The following is a 20,038-nucleotide window of genomic DNA, read 5'->3' on the forward strand; positions in this document are numbered from 1 at the left end:
TAGGTGGAATTCCAAGGAGAAGTCTTGGGGTATGGGCATGTAGGCAGTATTTAAAGCTGTGACTGGTAGCCAGTGTTGTGGCACAGTGAGTTAAGCCACCACCTGCAACACAAGCATCCCATGTGAACGCTGGTTCGTTCAGTCCCAGCTGCTTCACTTCTGATCCAGCTCCCTGCCAATGCGCCTGGGAAAGCAGGGGAAGTTGGCCAAGTGCTTGGTTCCCTACCAGCTACGTGGGAGACCTGGATGGAGTTCCACACTCCCAGCTTCAACCTGGTCACTGTGACCATTTGGAACCAGCAGATGGAAGGTCTCTCTCTCTGGCGCGCGCGCTCTCTCTCTCTCTCTCTCTCTCATTATGCCTTTCAAATAAATGAATAAATTGTTATAAAAATACATGAAGCCCAGACTAGTTGAAATCACTTAGGGAGGGAATATGGACTGAGGCCTGAAGTGCTCCACCCTTTAGAGAGTGGAGAGATGGGGGCAACCAGTGAGTCAGGAGAAAAATCAGGAGAATGGTGTCCCCGACACCCAGGGCAGAAAGTATTCCAAGAGTGAGGGCATGTGCTCATCTCTGTCAGCTGCTGCTGATGGCTTGAATAGGAGACAAACTGACGGCTCGATTTAACAACATGGAGATCATGACTGAACTGGACATGCGTTTTCAAAAGAGTGGTAAAAGTGAAAAGATTGGATGTATTCAAGAAAGAATGGGGAGAGAGAAATTGGTGGCAGTGAACCTAAACCATTCTTTCAGATGGTCCTTTGCTTACCAGTCCCTTGAAAGGGTAGACCATGTGCCCAGGAGATTTCTGAAGTATAGAACTTTATGTTCCCAGGACTAGAGGAAAAGGAATGTTTGCTATATGGTGGTCCCCTCCTTACTGGATAGTTTGCTTTCCACTAGTTCAGTCACCCAGGGTCAGCCACAGTTTAAAAATATTAAATGGAACATGCCAGCAATAATTCATAAGCTTTAAATAACTTTCATGGTATATTTTACTGATTATTTTATAAGTAGTATTGTTACTCTCACTTTGCCTAGTTTGTAAGTTAAGCTTTATTATGGGAATGTACATATAGGTAAAAACATAGTCTATGTAGGGTTTGGTGCTGTCCATGGTCTTGGGCATTTACTAGGGGTCCTGTCACATATCCCCTGTGTAGGCAGAACTACTCTATAGAAAAGGTTCTTCTCATTCCATTTTTGTTTGTAATATACTACAGGACTGAGAATTATTATTTAATATTTGTATCAATGAAAATCTGAAGCTACACAATTTTTTTAAGATTTATTTATTTTATTTGAAAGTCAGAGTTACACAGAGAGAAGAGTGGCAGAGAGAGAGAGAGAGATCTTCCATCTGATGGTTCACTCCCCAGTTGGCCGCAATGGCTGGAGCTGGAGCTGTGCTGATCTGAAGCCAGGAGCCAGGAGCTTCTTCCGGGTCTCCCACGTGGGTGCAGGGGCCCAAGGACTTGGGCCATCCTCTGCTGCTTCCCAGGCCTTAGCAGAGAGCTGGATAGGAAGTGGAGCAGGAACTCGAACCAGCACCCATATGGGATGCCGGCACTTCAGGCCATTACCTGCTGCACCACAGCGCTGGCCCCCACAAATTTTGATATAGTATTTTTGGGTAACATGTCTGTGATATATAATCAATGACTGTGTCAATAAAAAATCAGAAGCAAGTCACTTGAGCACCTTCGTTAAGCATGGAGATGATATAACAGCCACAGGAGGACAGCTCGGCAGCAGTCTTTATGATTGTAAGTGGCAGTGACTCAGCTGTGCTGCTGAGATCAGGGGAGTGATACTCATTGGTAAATTATGTCATGGCCGGGTCCCAAACCAGAACCCTCAGGAAGCCCTTGATTCAGTGGACTAGTCATTGAACCTTAAGAGAGAGGTATGCGGGTATTTCTGCTTAATAGGATATCAGACCTCACATTTTCCTTTCCACATTTAGGGTAAAAGAAATTTTGTCTGATCAGGGTAATTTATCTCAATTCAAGATAAGTTTTGTCTTTTTTTTTTTTTTTTTTTAATTTGAAGGGCCAGTAGAGCTGTGGGGGAGAGGGCAGGGCTTCCATCCACACTGGTTGACCCCAACAGCCAGGGCTAGGCCAGGCCAAAAGCAGGAGCCAAGAACTCTAGCTGGGTCTCCCACATGGTGACACATACCAAAATACGTGAGCCATCACCTGCTGCCTCCCAGGACCAAAATACGTGAGCCATCACCTGCTGCCTCTCAGGATGCACCTTAGCAGGAAGCTGGACCAGAAGTGGCTACAGGATGCAGACCCCAGCATGTCAGTGTGGGATGCAAGTGTTTCGAGCAGTAGCTTAACTGCTCACCATAGCTCCCCTCCTCCCCCCATCGACTTTAACTGTTTCTTTGTCGTTTCATTCTGATTCAGCAAACTTCGAGCCACGTTAGATGAATACACTACTCGCGTGGGACAGCAAGCCATTGTTCTCTGTATCTCACCCTCCAAACCCAACCCCGTCTTTAAAGTGTTTGGTGCAGCACCTTTGGAGAATGTGGTAAGTTAGAACTCGCTGTCTTTCCAGATGGGCTCTGCTTTCCGTGGATTCTCGTTCCATTCTTCTGACCCTGTGTCTAGTACAGTAGTTGGCATTTCTGTCCTTGCCGCATGGAGGGGTAGGAGTGGGAATTGGTTTTCAAACCACTCCAGGCAGATCAAACCAAAAAGAATAATTATTCTTTCTACTTCTTATAACAAGATATTTTACTTCACCACATGCCATGAAAACAATTGTGGTTTTTTTGTTAAGAAATCAATGTAAGGATTTGTGAGAAAATTAATGATAAATGTCAAAGTAAAATGGTAGATGTCAAATTTTTGAGGCAAAACTGGGAGCATTTTATGGATCAGATATTTAAAATTCCTTTGGGGGTATTTCTTCAAAAAATTGATTTAACATGCTACTTCAATTTGGAAATATGTTTGAATTTTTGATTGTCACCATCTTTAATAAATTTTCAAAACAATATTTTGTCCTTGCAAACTTGTATAATGTGAACTATTCTTTCTCTGACCAAAATAACTTTGAGTCATTTGTACGATGATGATCTGTGGAGATTTAAATTACATTTTGCTTTTATGAGGATAAAATTTGTTAGCCTAAAATGACATTTGTAAGACATCTTCAGAAAGTTCAGGGAATATGCATACTATGAGAAAACTTTTTTCAAAAATTTTTTTCAAAATTTGTTTTGCATCCAAATAAACTTTTTTGTTTGAAGTTTTCTCACCACTCTGTGAAACCCTGGAATTAGAACACATATTAGGGACTTTGCTTACAGGAAGGCTTCTAGTTCAAGTGGTGCCTGACAAGCAGCCTCACTGTCACACAGCTGAGCGGTAGGAATTCTGGGCTCCTCTTCTCTGTGCGGAAGTCTAAGCACAATTCTGTACTAGCAGTAATGGCAGTGTGGTATCAGAGAGCCACTCAGGGGACCCGGAAAAACTCCTCTGCAGATTACTCACTTGGAAATTAACTGCTAGAGGTCTTCATAGAATACAAGTCGATACAGACTCTATGAGACAGGACAGACTAGACTGAGACAAGAAGCCTTGTGTATCTCACCACAAGTACAGTTCTTAGCGTACAAATGCCAGTTCAGTCAGAAGCAGGATGGGCCTTCTGGGGCACTAAACAGGAAAAGCAGAACCAAGACTGTGTTCTAAAGACAGTAAACACGGGAAGAGTTTAAAAAATGAAACACAAAGTGTAGAACAAGGTTGACTAAGCCTCTGCCTGCGATGCCAGTATCCCATATGGGTGCCGATTGGTGTCCCGGCTCCTGCATTTCCAGTCCAGCTCCCTGCTATGGCCTAGGAAAGCAGTGGAAGATGGCCCAAGTCCTTGGGCCCCTGCCACTCATGTGGGAGACCTTAAAGACACTCCTGGCTTCAGCCTGGCCCAGCCCTGGCTGTTGTGAACAACAACAGTGAATGGAAGTTGTCTTTCCCTTTCTCTGTAACTCTGACTTTCAATTAAATAAATAAATCTAAAAAAAAAAAAGAAAGAAAGAAAGAAAAATCAAGATATACAAGTATAAAAGTATACAAATACAAGTAAGGCCAAATTAATTCTGTTATAAATGTAAATATAAATGCATTAAACTGCCTTGTTAAGGACAGAGATGCTCTTTCCTATTGGAACAGCAATAACCCTGATCAAAACTTCAATTTTTACTACTCAAAAATCTTGAAAGCAGCTGCAAATGGTACCATCAGCAACTGAAAAGACAACTCAGAGAACGAGAGAAAAAGTTTGCAAATCATCTGTCTGTTAAAAGAAAACTGTTTTATATATCTAGGATACATCAAGAACTCTTAGCAATAAGAAGACAAATAACCCAATTTTAAAATGGGTGAAGGATCTAGGGAAGATGTAGAAATGGCCAGTGAGCACATGAACACTCATGGATAATCACTTATCATTAATCACTAGTATTGGCTATTATTAATCATTAGTGTTAATCTTAGATAAATCCAACTCAAAAGCCACAGTGAGATACCATTTCATACCCACTAGGATGACTGTGATCAAAGAGACAAACAATAAATTTGGTGAGGATTTGAAGAAACTGGAATTCTCACGTTGTTGGTGAGCATGTAAAGTGGGACAGCTGCGTTGGAAAACATTAATGTTAAAGTTGATTGACTGTGTGGACTAGTAATTTTGCTCCTGTTAGATCCGAAAGAACTGAAAACGCATGTTCACACATACTGCATTCGTAGAAGCGTTATTCATTGTAATCAGAAATGGAAGCCGGTGTGTAGCCCAGTAGTTAAGACGCCTGCGTTCCATGTCAGAACGCCGAGTTTGACTGCAGCTTCCCTCTGCTGCAGACTCTGAGACAGATGTGATGTCTCACAGAACTGCATCCTCGCCACCTACGCGGCAGACCTGGATTGCATTCCTGCCTCTTGGCTTTGGTCTCAGCACAGCCCTGACTGTTGTGGACATTTGAGAGTGGGAAAAAAAAAAAAAAAAAGAAAAAGAAAAAGAAAGAATTCTTTATTTATTTGAAGGGCAGAGTGACAGAAAATGAGAGAGAGGTCTTCCATCTTCTGTTTACTCCCTAAATGCCCATAATGACTAGGGATAGGCCAGGCCCAAGCCAGGAGCTCAGAGCTTCTTCTGAGTCTCCTGTGTGGGTGAACCAAGGGACTTGGATGCTCATCTGCTGCCTCCCAGGCACATTAGCAAGAAGCTAGAACAGAAGTGTGGAGTACCCAGGACTCAAACCAGGCACTCCAGTACGGGATGGGAGCCTTAACCTGCTGCGCTATGACGCTTGCCCCTTGCTTTGGTAATATTTATTAAATGAATAAAATATTTTACACATTTGGCAGACCTCAGAAATTTTAAAATGCTTGTTTGGTTTTTAAATCTTAATCATACATTAGATTTAAGTTGAGACCTCAAGAAGTTTCTTTTTTTTTTTTAAGAAGTTTCTTTTGAAAGTTTTTTAAGTTTCTTTTTTTAAAGATTTGAAGGTTTTTTTTTTTAAGATTTTTTTTTTATTTGTTTGAGAGGCAGAGTTACAGAGAGAGACAGAGAGAAAGGTCTTCCATCCACTGGTTCACTCCCCAAATGGCCACAACAGCTGGAGCTGGGCCGACCCAAAGCCAGGAGCCAGGAGCTTCTTCTGGGTCTCCCACCTGGGCGCAGGGGCCCAAGCACTTGGGCCATCTTCCACTGCCTTCCCAGGCCACAGCAGAGAGATGGATCAGAAGTGGAGCATCTGGGTGCCCATATGGGATGCCAGCACTGCGGGTGGCGGCTTTACCTGCTACGCCACAGCACTAACCCCCATCTTTGAAGTTGAGTCATCAGTTATAGTATTTGTCCCAGTTTGTAAGTATACATTTATATTTGTAATCATTTTTGTGTTGCTCACCCCTTCTAGTTTGGACTATACACAATACTGGAGAAATCTGATAAATATTTTCTGGATAAATGATAGGATGGAGGAGCTATCAGCTTCATAAGCTGTGTATTTCGTGTTTGTAACACGGAGTAGTCAGAAAATAAGTCAAGATGAGGTCACCTCTCAGAAGGAGCCTTACGCTCTGATGGAGAGTGGGGATCTCTTGCCCTTTTCCTGAGAGTTTTGGCATCTACTACCTGTAAATATAGTGTCCTCTGAGGTTTAAAACCTTTATCTTTTTAAGCCTTTGCTCTTTAAGACAAAACAAGGTAAAGAGGCTTACAGAATAATTCGTGTTTTGTCCTTTTGAGTATGATTCTTAGTGAAGACTTGGGAACAGAGCTAGCAAGTAACTAGAGTAAAGCATAGAGCTACCAGTGCTTACACAGGCTAATTCAGTCCTGCCCGTGCGTGTGGGCTTCTGTAGCTGGAACGTCATGCATGGAATGTTTAGGGAGAGCTGGCAGGAAAAGCACTGGCAGGTGTTGGTTTTAAAGCCGCTGTGCCCTGAGGACTGCCGTTAGCGTACTTTGATGAACTCTATAGGAGTAAGGCTAGAACTGTTTTGTTAAGAAAGACAGAGTTTCCTTTTTCTATTTTATTTATTATTTTTTTCCCTTTTCAAGAACAGTGGGAGTTTCTGAAGCTCTTTTCTTGGAGTCACGAATCCCTAGCATTCAGATGGGGATACACAGGCCAGGACTAACCAGTTTTGCAAGTGCAGGAGTCACTCACATTCACAGAGGCAAAAGGTAGCTCTGGAGCTATCACCAGCTTCTTAGACATCATCTGTCTCCTTTGTTTAATTCTGCCTTCTCAGTAGGTAATGCACTGTGGCCTTGGTCTTGATTTCTTGTAAGTCACTCATTTGTTTACTGGGCTCTAAAAATGGTTTTAAATTACATGAAATGTAGAAGTGCCTCAGAGTACTTCAAAAAGTTAATGGAAAATAGAATTAAAGATGGCCGGTGCCGCGGCTCACTAGGCTAATCCTCCGCCTAGCGGCGCCGGCACACCGGGTTCTAGTCCCGGTTGGGGCGCCGGATTCTGTCCCGGTTGCCCCTCTTCCAGGCCAGCTCTCTGCTGTGGCCAGGAAGTGCAGTGGAGGATGGCCCAGGTGCTTGGGCCCTGCACCCCATGGGAGACCAGGAAAAGCACCTGGCTCCTGGCTCCTGGCTCCTGCCATCGGATCAGCACGGTGCGCCGGCCGCAGCATGCCGGCCGTGGCGGCCATTGTAGGGTGAACCAACGGCAAAGGAAGAGCTTTCTCTCTGTCTCTCTCTCTCACTGTCCACTCTGCCTGTCAAAAAAAAAATAAATAAATAAAAAATAAATAAAAAATAGAATTAAAGATAAGTATATTGGCCGGCGCTGCGGCTCACTAGGCTAATCCTCTGCCTGCGGCACTGGCACACCAGGTTCTAGTCCTGGTCGGGGCGCCGGATTCTGTCCCAGTTGCCCCTCTTCCAGGCCAGCTCTCTGCTGTGGCCAGGGAGTGCAGTGGAGGATGGCCCAAGTGCTTGGGCCCTGCATCCGCATGGGAGACCAGGAGAAGCACCTTGCTCCTGGCTTTGGATCAGCGCGGTGCGTCGGCCATAGCGGCCGTTGTGGGGTGAACCAACGGAAAAGGAAGACCTTTCAAAAAATATTTATTTATTGGGACCGGCACTGTGGTAGAGCAAGTAAAGTTGCCACCTGCAGTGCCAGCATCCCATATGGGCTCCAATTCAAGTCCTGGCTGCTCCACTTCAAATCCAGGTCCCTGCTAATGTGCCTGGGAAAGCAGCAGAAGATGGTCCAAGTCCTTGGGCCCCTGTACCCACGTGGGAGACCCGGAAGAAGTTCCTGGCTTTGGATCAGCCCAGCTCTAGCCATTGCAGGCATTTGGGGAGTAAACCAGCTGATGGAAGATGTCTCTTTCTCTCTCTGCCTCTGCCTCTCTGTAACTCTGCCTTTCAAATAAATTAAACATTTATTTATTTGGAAGGTAAAGTGATGGAGGATGAGGGACACATATATATGCAGAGGTCTTCCATCTGCTGGTTCACCCCCAGAAGCCTGCAACACCTGGGGCTGGTCCAGGCCAAACACAGGAATCAGGAAATACAGATCTCACATGTAGTTGGCAAGAACTTAAATTCTGTTTCTACAAACCTTTTGAAGTGTTGTTGTATTTATTTTATTTTAAAAAAGGCTTTATTTATTTATTTGAAAGTGTTAGAGAGATTGTCCATCTGCTGGTTCACTCCCCAAATGGCCACAACAGCCAGAGCTGGGCCAGACTAAAGCTAGGAACTTCTTCTGGGTCTCCCATGTGGGTGCTGGCGCCCAAACACTTGGGCCATCTCCTGCTTTCTAGGCCATAGCTGAGGACTGGATTGGAAGTGGACCAGCCGGGACTCAAACTGGTGCCCATATGGGATGCCAGCGTCAGAGGTTTTCTGTGCTACCCCACAGTGCCAGGCCAGTGTTATAATTAAAAAGCAGTAAAAAATATGCCAGCGCCGCGGCTCAATAGGCCTTGCGGTGCCGGCACACCGGGTTCTAGTCCCGGTCGGGGCACCGGATTCTGTCCCGGTTGCCCCTCTTCCAGGCCAGCTCTCTGCTGTGGCCCGGTAGTGCAGTGGAGGATGGCCCAAATGCTTGGGCCCTGCACCCCATGGGAGACCAGGAGAAGCACCTGGCTTCTGCCTTCGGATCAGCGCAGTGCTCTGGCCGCAGTGCGCCGGCCGCGGCGGCCATTGGAGGGTGAATCAACGGCAAAAGGAAGACCTTTTTCTCTGTCTCTCTCTCTCTCTCTCACTGTCCACTTTGCCTATCAAAAATAAAAAAATTTAAAAAATAAAAAAAACCTGAATATTAAAAAAAAGCAGTAAAATAAAAAGCATTTTGCTCATTTAACAAGCAACTGTGTGACAGTGCTAAATACCAAGTGTGAGATGAGGATACATCTAGGGCCTTGAGGCTTCAGTGTTCAGAACTAGGGATGCAGGGGACCTGGGAGACTAGAGAAGTGGAAGGAGGCGGGGAGGGAAGGGGCTGACATGGGCTGGGAGTGGAGCCAGTGTCAGGGACCACAGCCCTCAGCCAGGCTCAGGGCCAGGTGTGCTTCCGAGTTCCTGGTCTTTGTTACACCCTCAGATGACAATATCTTCTTAGTCTCAGAGGAGTTAGCAGATAAATGTTTTAGAACATTTTAAAATTATTTTTTTAATTTATAAGGGTTTATTTGAGAATCAGTCTTCTGCTGGTTCACTCCCCAGATATTCTGCAACTGCTGGGGCTGGGTTAACCACGTGCGTGGCAGGGGTCCAAGTGCTTGAACCATCTTCTGCTGTCTTCCCAGGCATATTAACAAGTAGCTGGATGGGAAGCAGCACCATCAGGACTTGATCTGAGGCTCCAACATGGGATGCTGGCTTTGCAGGTGGCCATTATTTTATACTTACTGAAAGCACTGTTTCAGGCTTACTTAGATTTAGCTTTTAATCATACTCATTTTTGTACATACATTAAAAAAATGTAAGTGAAAGGATTAAAATATTCCTAAAACATCTTCCTTTTCAGGGTCTTGTTTCAGTCATTGTTGTCTGTGTTTTGTCCTGTAATATTGTTGCTCTGTGCATTTCTTTAAAAGATACTTTGATATTGTCTCATTTTTTCCCCAAACCACAATGAGGTTGATGCAAATCCTTCTTTTTCTTTTTTTTTTTCCTTGATTTTTTAAAAAAGATTTATTTATTTGAAAGTCAGAATTACAGAGGGAGAGGGGGAGACAGAGTGAGAGAGATCTTACATTTGCTGGTTCTCTCCCAAGATGGCTACAGCAGCCAGGTCTGTGCCAGTCTGAAACCAGGAGCCACGAGCTTCTTCTGGGTCTCCCATGTGTGTGGCAGGGGCCCAAACACTTGGGCCATCTTCTGCTGTTTTTCCCAAGCCATTATCAGGGAGCAAACTTTCCAGTCCTGGTGCTTAGCTTCTCGGCTGCTGGAGTCCCGAGCCATGGGAGCCGTGGGCGCTCACGCCCTCCATGTAGGTCCACTGTGTCCCTCTAATTTCAGTAGAGTTTCCTCTGCCATTTTCTCCCTAACTCTTCCCTGAGACTACACTCTCTCCACTGTTCTTAAACTCTCTTCTCCTGGGCTAGAGCAGTAAACGCCCTCCCTACTCCGCCATCTTGGAACACTTCTGTTAGTAAACAGATGCTTTGCAGACAACAGCCAAAGCTCAAATTGCTCTCTCAAATGGCACTGAGTGACTAGTTGACTGACAGGGCAAAGTGTTGCAGTCATGTCTTCAGGGATAATAGCCGTGTGCACATATGTGCATGTGGTCATGACTGTGCCCATTGTTGCGTGGTCCACCGCAGTTTGAAGATGTATCCCAACTTCAGAGGACTGACAAATGTGAGGGGGAAATGCAGCTCCGAATTCATAGATCAGATAGAATTGAAACATTGGCTTTATTTTTCTGGGGAGAAAAAGATTTTTTAAGATTGATCAATTGATTGATTGATTGATTTTGACAGGCAGAGTTAGACAGTGAGAGAGACAGAAAGGTCTTCCTTTTCCAAGTTGGTTCACCTCTCCCCAAATGGCTGCTACAGTCGGCACACTGCGCCGATCCAAAACCAGGAGCCAGGTGCTTCCTCCTGGTCTCCCATGCAGGTGCAGGGCCCAAGCACTTGGGCCATCCTCCACTGCACTCCGGGGCTACAGCAGAGAGCTGGACTGGAAGAGGAGCAACCGGACTAGAACCCGGGGTGCCAGAGCTGCAGGCGGAAGATTAGCCAAGTGAGCCGTGGCGCCGGCCTTTTAAGATTTATTTATTTGAAAGGCAGAGTAACAGGAGAGTGGAGGGGAGGGAGAATGATTGTCCATCCACTAGTTCATCCCTCAAATGACTCAACATCCAGATCTGGGCCAGCAGAAGCTAGGAGCCAGAAATCCCGTGCTGGTCTCCCATGTGGGTGGCACTCTGCCTTCCCGCGTGCTTAAGTAGCGAGCTGGATACGAAGTGGAGCAGCTTAATTTGTTGCACTACAATGCTGGCCCCTGGAAAATTTCTGAGCTTCACCAAGAAAGCTTATATAGGAATGTAGTCTCACATTAAATTGTCTTGTGCAAATTACATTTGAAAGGCAAAGAGACAGAAATCTTCCATCTGCTGATTCACTTTCCAGATACCCATAACAGTCGAGACTGATCCAGGTCAAAGCCAGGAGCCTGGAATTCAGTTCAGGTCTCCTGTGTGGGTAGTAAGGACTGAACAACTTGAATTCCTAGAATTTTATTGACACATAAAAATGTCTGAAATTGTTTGAAACTGGCTAATTTAATGGTAATAACCTAGTGATCTCCCATCTTGGAATGCCCGATGTTTCTAGTAAAATGAAATTTGTTTTTATAATTTTACCATTCTTACTGGGGGCCTACCCCTGATATGAAATACCTGATGCACAAAAGCTCAAAGACCGGGGGCCAGTGCTGGCGTATCAGGCTAGGCGTCAGCCTGCAGTGCTGCCATCCCTTATGGGAGCACTGCCTTGCATCCTGACTGCTCTGCTTCTCATCCAACTCTGCCACACCCACGTGGGAGACCTGTGTGGGTTTCTAGGCTCTAGGCTTTGGCTTGAGCCAACCCCAGCCATTGCAGACGTTTGGGGACTGAACCAGCAGATGAAGAACCTCTCCCTGTCTGTCTCTCTCTGTCATTCTGCCTGTCAAATACATAGATGAATATTTTTTTGAAAGTTCAAGGGACAGGGAGCCTGGGCTTAAAAATTCAGTTGTCGTTTCTCCCCTTCCCCCTCTCAGTGGGTTGATAGCATAAAAGCATTACATAGAAAATGGAAATATAGAAAGCAGAAAATAGGGTCTGGTGCTGTGGTATAGCAGATAAAGCTGCCACCTGCAGTGCTGGCATCCCATACGGACGCCGGTTCAAGTCCCGGCTGCTCCACTTCCCATCCAGCTCTGCTATGGCCTGTGAAGGCAGTGGAAGCTGGCCCAAGTGCTTGGGCCCCTGCCACCCCTGGGAGGCTCAGAAGCTCCTGGCTCCTAGCTCCTGGCTTTTGCCTGGCCCAGCCCCAGCTGTTGTGGCCATCTGGGAAGTCCACCAGCTTATGGAATATCTTTTTCTCTCTTTCTCCTTCTCTGCCTGTAACTGTGCATTTCAAATGAATTGATAAGTCTTTAAAAAAAGAAAAGGAGTAACAAAAAGGAAATCAGAAAATATCCTATAGAGGTGCTATGGCATTACCAGCTGCTTTTGTTAAGAGAAATAGCAACAATTTTTATTTTTGAAATTTTTCTTTTTTATCAGAAACCAGGATAAAGCTGTTACCTCTAGAGAGATCATGAGTCTACAAGTTTGTGCTATTTTTCTTTGATTCCTTTAGTTATTGACCTGTTTGGAGGATTCTTTAACTGCAGAGGTTGTACTGCATAACCAATAAAATTTACTTTTCCAGATGGTTTGGGTGGAGTGTGGGACTCATTATATTTTGATCCTCATAATGAGACATTTATGAGGAAGTGTGCCATGAATGAGAGTCAGTCCACTTAGCAGAAAATCCAGGACTCAGACATCGCCAGAACTCCAGCCTCATGTTCTCCCCACCCTTTATTTTTCCTAAGATGAAACCTTGAGCCCCAAAAGCGAGGTAGTTTCCCACCCACCTTGGCACACGTCCACAGAGATGTCCTCTTCCCCTGTGTATTCTTCTGAGTGAGCGAACCCATGATTGGTGGTTGTAGGATCCACTGCCTGGTCCTTTCTGCTTACAAGTGTGCATGCATGTACAATTTGGGGCTCATTGCCAATGCCAAAGAATGAACCTGATACATGAGCCTACAGAGGTGTCACAGCTTTGAGGTTTACCTCTGTCCCCAGGGAGTACCAGAGGGACCAGGACTAGACCCAAGGAGCTCCCTTTCACCTCAGGGCTTATTGGTAGTGGCACCATTTAAACACTGAACTACAACGTGCACCTCTGATTTTCCTCTGGTTCTTTCTGGTCTAGGCTCTCATGCATTTGAATCTCCCATCTGTTTGGTATTCTGGCTTTGCAGGATGCTAACAACAATTTCAAATAGAGTACTTAAAGTTTTAGAGACATATTTGTAAGTCCTAAAGTATCTTGGAAATTACTTTGGTAATTAATTACCATAGCTAGGTGTTTATCAGAGGGCCTGGGAATTAGAGTAATGCATGTCGTTCCTGTTAGAGTGGGCACAGGTGATGGGGACTGCACTCCATAAAACCTCCTCCACATGTTCCTTTTTAGTGTCTTTACCTTAATTTCATCATCTTTTCTTTTAATTCTGTTTGGTGTGATGCCTTCAGGGCCAGTGGGTATTTTCATCTGCTAGTTGGAGAAGTGTTTGTTCCTGGGGCTCTGCAGTGGCCAGGGAGGTTAGCCCCACCCACTCTCGTGTTGCTTGGCACCAATCCTCTCTGGTTGTTGGGCATCTTGTTTACTTCTGTCCTTAATTCCCTGCAGGTGCGTAAGTACAAGAGCATGATACTGGAAGACCTGGAGTCTGCTCTGGCAGAACACGCCCCCGCGCCACAGGAGGTTAATTCAGAACTGCCGCCTCTCACCATCGACGGAATTCCAGTCTCTGTGGACAAAATGACCCAGGTGAGGGGCGGGAGGTGAGGAGGAGACACACAGAGGAGAGGCGCACGTGTGGGCGGACTCATCGGTCATCCCAATTTTGTCCTCAGTGATACTAGGAGGGTGAGGTGCAGCTGGGGTCTGACAGAGAAGCAGGAGGAGCTGTGGAGAAGACACTGGTGCCAGGGGAGAGCACTGAACCACAGGCCTGGATGGTTCCTCCCCCTGCTGCCCGCCTGTCTCACTTAGTCTTTGTGTTAGATCAGGACACTTTCACCTGGCGGTTGGTTTGAGCAGGAGCTTGTTGGGAGTGTGATGACTCTGTCAAGTGAACCTTGAGTCTCTTTGGGCTGAGTACTGCCACATAATGGCCACGTAAACCTTCCCTCCCCAGGTACTGAAAAGGTAAACTCGGAAGGGCACCCTCCTGAGCCTTGACTCCCTCGCTCTTCCTTTGAGAAGGGAGTCAGATGTACTTAGCTCCGTAAATAGCACCCCTCAGTAATGTTGCTGGGATTATCTTTCTTACATTCTTTTTTTAAACTTAAAAATTATAGCTTGATGGGGCTGGCTCTGTGGCACAATGAGTTAAGCCACCACCTGCAGTGCTGGGATCCCATATTTATAGTATTGTATCAGAGTGCCAGTTCCAGTCCCAGCTACTTCGCTTCCAATCCGGCTCCTGCTGATGCGCCTGGGAAGCAGTGGAGGATGGCCCAAGTGCTTGGGGCCCTGCACCCACGTGGGAGACCAGGCTGGAGTTCTGCTTGTCTGCAGCCTAGTCCTGCCCTGTTACGGCCGCTGGGGAGTGAACCAGCAGATGAAAGATCTCTCTTTTCGTCTCTCCCTCTCTGTAACTCTATCTTCCAAATAAAACAAAAGCAAAAAACTTCATCAAAGACATTTTGATAACATACTTTCCCACCTTATTCTTTATTAATGTGCTTCTGTCTTGTTAAACTTAGTTGGCAGCTTGCTCTCCTTACCCTTCCACCAGCAGTGTTGGTCTCTGTCACTCCTGCTCTCCAGACTGTCCCCCTGCCTCACCGTGTGCACCCTGTGGGCCCTGTGGCTCCTCTTCCTCTTCTTACCTGGTCCGTGTCAGCAGGTGCTAGGACTTAGCCCTCTGCTATTGCTCTGTCTTTAGTTTCTGTTCAAGTGTTCTCCTAGCTACATGCTGTGTACCCCAGCTTGTAACCACCGTCAGGGGTCCAGTACCTAGAACAGATGTGCACACGCAGAACAGAACTTGGTTGTCCCCATTCCCCACTCCCACTCTGGTGTTCCCCGTGGCAGGAAGTGGTTGAACAAGTGGCAGCATGGGAGTAATACTTGCTTCTCTGTTTTTGCTACGCTTCCCCGACACCCACACTGTCGGATCCATCAGCAGGTCGTGTCAGCTCACCTCTGAGCTCTACCCTCTCCTGACTTTCTTCCCAATCCCCGTCACCACCCTCGCCTGAGCATCTCTCAGATGACCAGTCCAGTGCCTCCAGAGAGCCATCAGAGATTTTTGCAACCTTGAGTCAGGTCAGGTCACTTCGCTGTTGCGATCCTTTCCTAGCTTCCACCATTCCTAGAACACGTTCAAGCTCTGCACGGCCGTGGAGGTCCTTTGTGCTTTGACTTCTCGCAGCTCACTTCTGTTGCTCCCCAAAGTCACTGTGCTATAGCCACTCTGTCCCTCTTTCCATCCAGGATCCCAAGACGCGCCGCAGCCCCCAGGCTTCCTTTGCGTTCACTGTTTCCTTTGCCTGAAACATTGTTCTCCCAGATCAAAGTCTGACTCAGATATCCCCTTATAAGACAAGCCTTTCTTCCTTCCTTCCTTCCTTCCTTCCTTCCTTCCTTCCTTCCTTCCTGACAGGCAGAGATAGAAAGGTCTTCCTTCTGTTGGTTCACTCCCCAAATGGCCACTGTGGCTGGTGCACCGTGCCGATCTGAAGCCAGGAGCCAGGTGCTTCCTCCTGGTCTCCCATGTGGGTGCAGGGCCCAAGCACAGAGAACTGGCCTGGAAGAGGAGCAACCGGGACTAGAACCCAGGGTGCTGGCGCCACAGGCGGAGGATTAGCCTAGTGAGCCACAGCGCCGGCCAAGCCTTTCTTAATTATCCCATCTAATGAGGGCTTCCCACCCTCCTAGTCACTGACTAATACACTCCCAGTGTTAGTGTCTCTGTGGTACCTGTTGCTACCTGAAATGATCATGTTTAGTTAGTCCTTGCTTGTGCTATCTCTTTAATTAGAATTGAGAGCAGTGACTTAGTTTCTTTTCTTTTCTACTCTTCAGTACATTTGCCCTTGTCATCCATGGAACAGTTTGCATTCAGTAAATCCGTGCCCTTCTGAGTGGGCAAACACAGTGTAACACTAACGTAAAGGACCTACTCTGTCCTCAGATACAAACTGTGTCTGGACTGCCTGAGTCTCTGGTTTAGCTGCTGTGCTGGGCAGACTCGTCTTCTGTGATGGGCACTTTTCCTCTCTGTCACCTTTGGTGGATAACACCTGATTTTATTAAGCCATCATGGATATATTTTGGAGATGAAGCATTTGAAACTTTTGTTCTTTGACTTCCACCCACTGATTCACCCTCTAAGTGGCCATTAAGGCTAGGGGCTGGGCCAAGCTGAAGTGTGGAGCCAGGAACTCCAGCTGGGTCTCCCACACAGATGTCGGGCCCAAGTACTTGGGCCATCTTCCATCCCCACCCCCCACCCCCCCCCCAGGCCTTAGCCGGGAGCTGTCCCAGAAGCAGAACAACCAGGACTGGAACCAGAGCTCCAGAAAGGGATGCTGGCATTCAGGTGGCAGTTTAACCCACTGTGCTCAGTGCCATCCCCTAAGCTTGAATTTTTTAAAATACAAATTTGATAATGTTTCTGCTTTTTTTGTTCAAAGATTGCTTTTCTTTGTGATAGGGTAAAGATTTCAATAGTTTTTTAAAAAAACTTCCTTGTTTTCATCTTTTATAGCTACCATGTGTTAGAAGGCAAACCACTGAGTTCTTTAGAGGAGTATCTAATTTAATACACTTTCCATAGAGAGAGAAAGAGCATTTTCTATTTTCTATTAAAGGAAGCATGCTTTCCTATGATCTGTAAGCATATAGAATAAAATAAGTTTAACTGGACAGCAGTTCTAGAATTTGGACCATATATATGTAATTCCTGACTTCCTTGAAGCAATAAAATTAAAAAAAAATTGTCTGGGTTGTTACGCCCACGACTCTATTCGTTATCTCATCTCAATACTTGGGAGATGACTGATGTTTATTATGAGGATCTTTTTTTTTTAAGATTTTATTTATTTACTTGAGAGGTAGAGTTACAGGCAGACAGAGAGAAAGGTCTTCCATCTGCTGGTTCACTCCTCAAATGGCTGCAATGGCCGGAGCTGAGCCAATCCAAAGCCAGGAGCCAGGAGCTTCTTCCGGGTCTCCCACATGTGTACCCCAAGAGCCTGGGCCATCTTCTGCTGGTTTCTCAGGCCATAGCAGGGAGCTGAATTAGAAGAGGAGTAGCTGGGATACAAACCAGTTCCCAGATGGGATGCTGGCGTCTCAGGCAGAGGCTTAGCCTACTGTTTCACAGCACCGGCCCCTCATTAATTCTTTGCCTTCAGAAAGCTAATATGGCTTATTGGACAGGAAGCTTAGAGTCAGAAGATATAGTCACCAGCACAAACTCTGCTAATATTCTTCTGAAAGTGAAAATAAATAAACCTGCCTCCTACCCTCCAGAGCCAGAGGAAGGAAAGAATTAGATACTATATTGGAAAGTGCTTTGATAACTAAGGCATCACACAGAAGTATTGTTACTAATTATTAATACTAATTATACATGTTACTTGTATGAACTTTTTTTTGTGTGTGTTAACTTTCAAATGATCTGAACACACAGTCTCTCAGCCATACTTGAGAGAAAGTTAATGAACCATGAATTTCTATTTTTCTCAGCACTAAAGTAAGACAATAAAAATGACCATATATTTTGTCAGTTGAAAAATAGAGGTGGAGGGCCGGCGCTGCGGCTCAACAGGCTAATCCTCCGCCTAGTGGCGCCGGCACACCAGGTTCTAGTCCCGGTCGGGGCGCCAGATTCTGTCCCAGTTGCCCCTCTTTCAGGCCAGCTCTCTGCTGTGGCCAGGGAGTGCGGTGGAGGATGGCCCAAGTACTTGGGCCCTGCACCCCATGAGAGACCAGGATAAGTACCTGGCTCCTGCCATCAGGTCAGCGCGGTGCGCCGGCCGCAGTGCACCAGCCGCGGCGGCCATTGTAGGGTGAACCAACGGCAAAGGAAGACCTTTGTCTCTGTCTCTCTCTCTCTCACTGTCCACTCTGCCTGTCAAAAAAAAAAAAAAAAAGAGGTGTAAATAGAAAAAGCAATTGATGAAGTAACCTAGTGATAAGCGGGAATAGAACTTAGCCTGAGTCCATATTGCGAGAGCTGCCTCCACACACACATACTTTTTTTATAAAACTGTCATCATCACACAGGTTGAGTATTTCAGCTAGTCCACACTGAACATTTAGTGTTTTAAAGAATTTCTTGGCTTGCTTAAAAGACTCTCAAAATTGTCTCCTTTACAGGTAGAAATTATATGTCATAGAATATCTGGATTTCTGTATGAATGAATTGCTCTCCGTTTTTTTAGGAAGCAGCTCTGGGGTGTTTGTTTCGTGTGTGTGTGTGTGTGTGTGTGTGGTCTTCCTTTGCCGTTGGTTCACCCTCCAATGGCCGCCACGGCTGGCGCGCTGCGGCCGGCGCACCGCGCTGATCCGATGGCAGGAGCCAGGTGCTTCTCCTGGTCTCCCATGGGGTGCAGGGCCCAAGTACTTGGGCCATCCTCCACTGCACTCCCCGGCCACAGCAAAGAGCTGGCCTGGAAGAGGGGCAACCGGGACAGAATCCGGTGCCCTGACCGGGACTAGAACCCGGTGTGCCGGCGCCGCAAGGCGGAGGATTAGCCTAGTGAGCCGCGGCGCCGGCCGAAAGTAAATTCTTTATTTGTAAATTCTATATTTTACCTTAAAAGATTCTGTTACTACTATTAATAATGATCCTGATAAGTAGTTTTTTTTTTTTTTCTTGTGCTCAGAAAATAGAAACCATGTAGCTCTGTAGTGGGAAAACTTATCTGTCTGCCCACCTTTTGTAGGAATTGGAGGTTAATAACGATGCAGCTTTGCAGGAAAAATCACTAGTTTGAGGATGTTCTTCAACCCCAGAATTCATTTACTATGAAATAATGAAGTTGTGTTTTTCAGAGATTCTGAAACCAGGCTAGCCCATTTTTCTAGGACACTGCAATCCAGGCACCGAGAGTGGGCTAATGAGTGCTTCTCCAACTTCAGCGTGCATGGGCATCACCTGAGAGCTGTGCCCCCGCCACCACCACAGCTGAGTTGCAGGTCTCGCGTGAGGCCTCGGACTGACTGGCCAGCTCCCAGGTGATGCCAGTGCTGCTGGCTCAGGCTACACATTGAAGTTAAGGAAATACGTTGTTTCCTGAAGAGTCTTTCAGCAATGATGATTTGGTTCTTTACCACACTGGAGTCCTATAGGATTCTCTTATTTTGGAGAGGTTGTAAATCTTTTTGGAATCTGTATTAGACAAGATCCAGGCAAAGACTGTAGTAGAACAAACATTTCTAGAAAATGTTATAGGTTAGAATCCACTCCTCTTCCCCCTTGAACTTACTGTCCTCCTCTCACTCTCACTGGGGCAGCTTTGTTGCTTTAATAGTCCCTGGGAGTGATGATGTAACAGGATAGCAATAGTTCACCACTCTCGGGAAACCCACAGTAGCACCCAGCACAGTGACTGCCTCATTAGGAAGAATTTTTTCGCTCACATGACTTGACCTGGTTTACTTAGGCAGCATTCTGTTACAATTGAGGGTTTTTGAAGTCCTTTTTTAAAAGGTAGAGTGACAGAGAGAGGACTTCTGTCAGCTGGATCACTCCCCAAGTGATGACAACTGCTGGGGCTGGGCCAGGCCAAAGCCACGATCCAGGAGCTTCTTCCAGGTCTCCCCCGTGGGTGCAGGGGCCCACGTACTCGGACCATTTTCCGCTGCTTTCCCAGGCACATTAGCAGGGAGCTGGATGGAAAGCAGACAGCTGAGATTTGACCTGGCATTCAGAAATGGATGCTGCTGTCGCAAGCATCAGCTTAATCCAAGGGTTTTGTTTTGAAAAAGCTTAGGGCTAGCCTCTTCTATTCAAAGAGTAGAAAATATCAGGCTAAAGTGAAATAACCCAGACATGGGGAGTTAATGTTTTGTTGGGTACAGACTTTCCGTTGGGAAGAATAAACATTATGTATATGTTGCCACAATTAAAAAAAAAAACTTTTTAAAAAGAAGGGCTGGGTAAGAAGTACTTTAGCTTAGTGGTTCTCAGAGTTGGCTGCGTAGTAGATTCCTCTGGGGAACTTAG

The 20,038-nt window shown here is 46.1% G+C and overlaps 1 protein-coding gene across 12 annotated transcripts in view; it reads left to right on the forward strand.

Annotated features, from left to right (window-relative positions):
- The window catches only part of NRF1 (nuclear respiratory factor 1), a 157,213-nt gene that overhangs the window by 66,685 nt on the left and 70,490 nt on the right, over positions 1-20,038 (forward strand). For all 12 annotated transcript variants that reach the window (XR_007920753.2, XR_011387447.1, XM_051849782.2 and 9 more), the window contains 2 exons: positions 2,425-2,551; positions 13,480-13,620. Coding sequence is in view for 10 of the 12 variants with exons in the window: in XM_051849782.2 (XP_051705742.1) it covers positions 2,425-2,551; positions 13,480-13,620 (268 nt within the window). In the remaining 2 variants the exon portion in view is untranslated. The remainder of the gene's footprint in view (positions 1-2,424; positions 2,552-13,479; positions 13,621-20,038) is intronic.

The sequence above is a fragment of the Oryctolagus cuniculus genome, chromosome 3 (genome assembly GCF_964237555.1).
Source record: "Oryctolagus cuniculus chromosome 3, mOryCun1.1, whole genome shotgun sequence".
Classification (NCBI taxonomy): Eukaryota; Metazoa; Chordata; class Mammalia; order Lagomorpha; family Leporidae; genus Oryctolagus; species Oryctolagus cuniculus.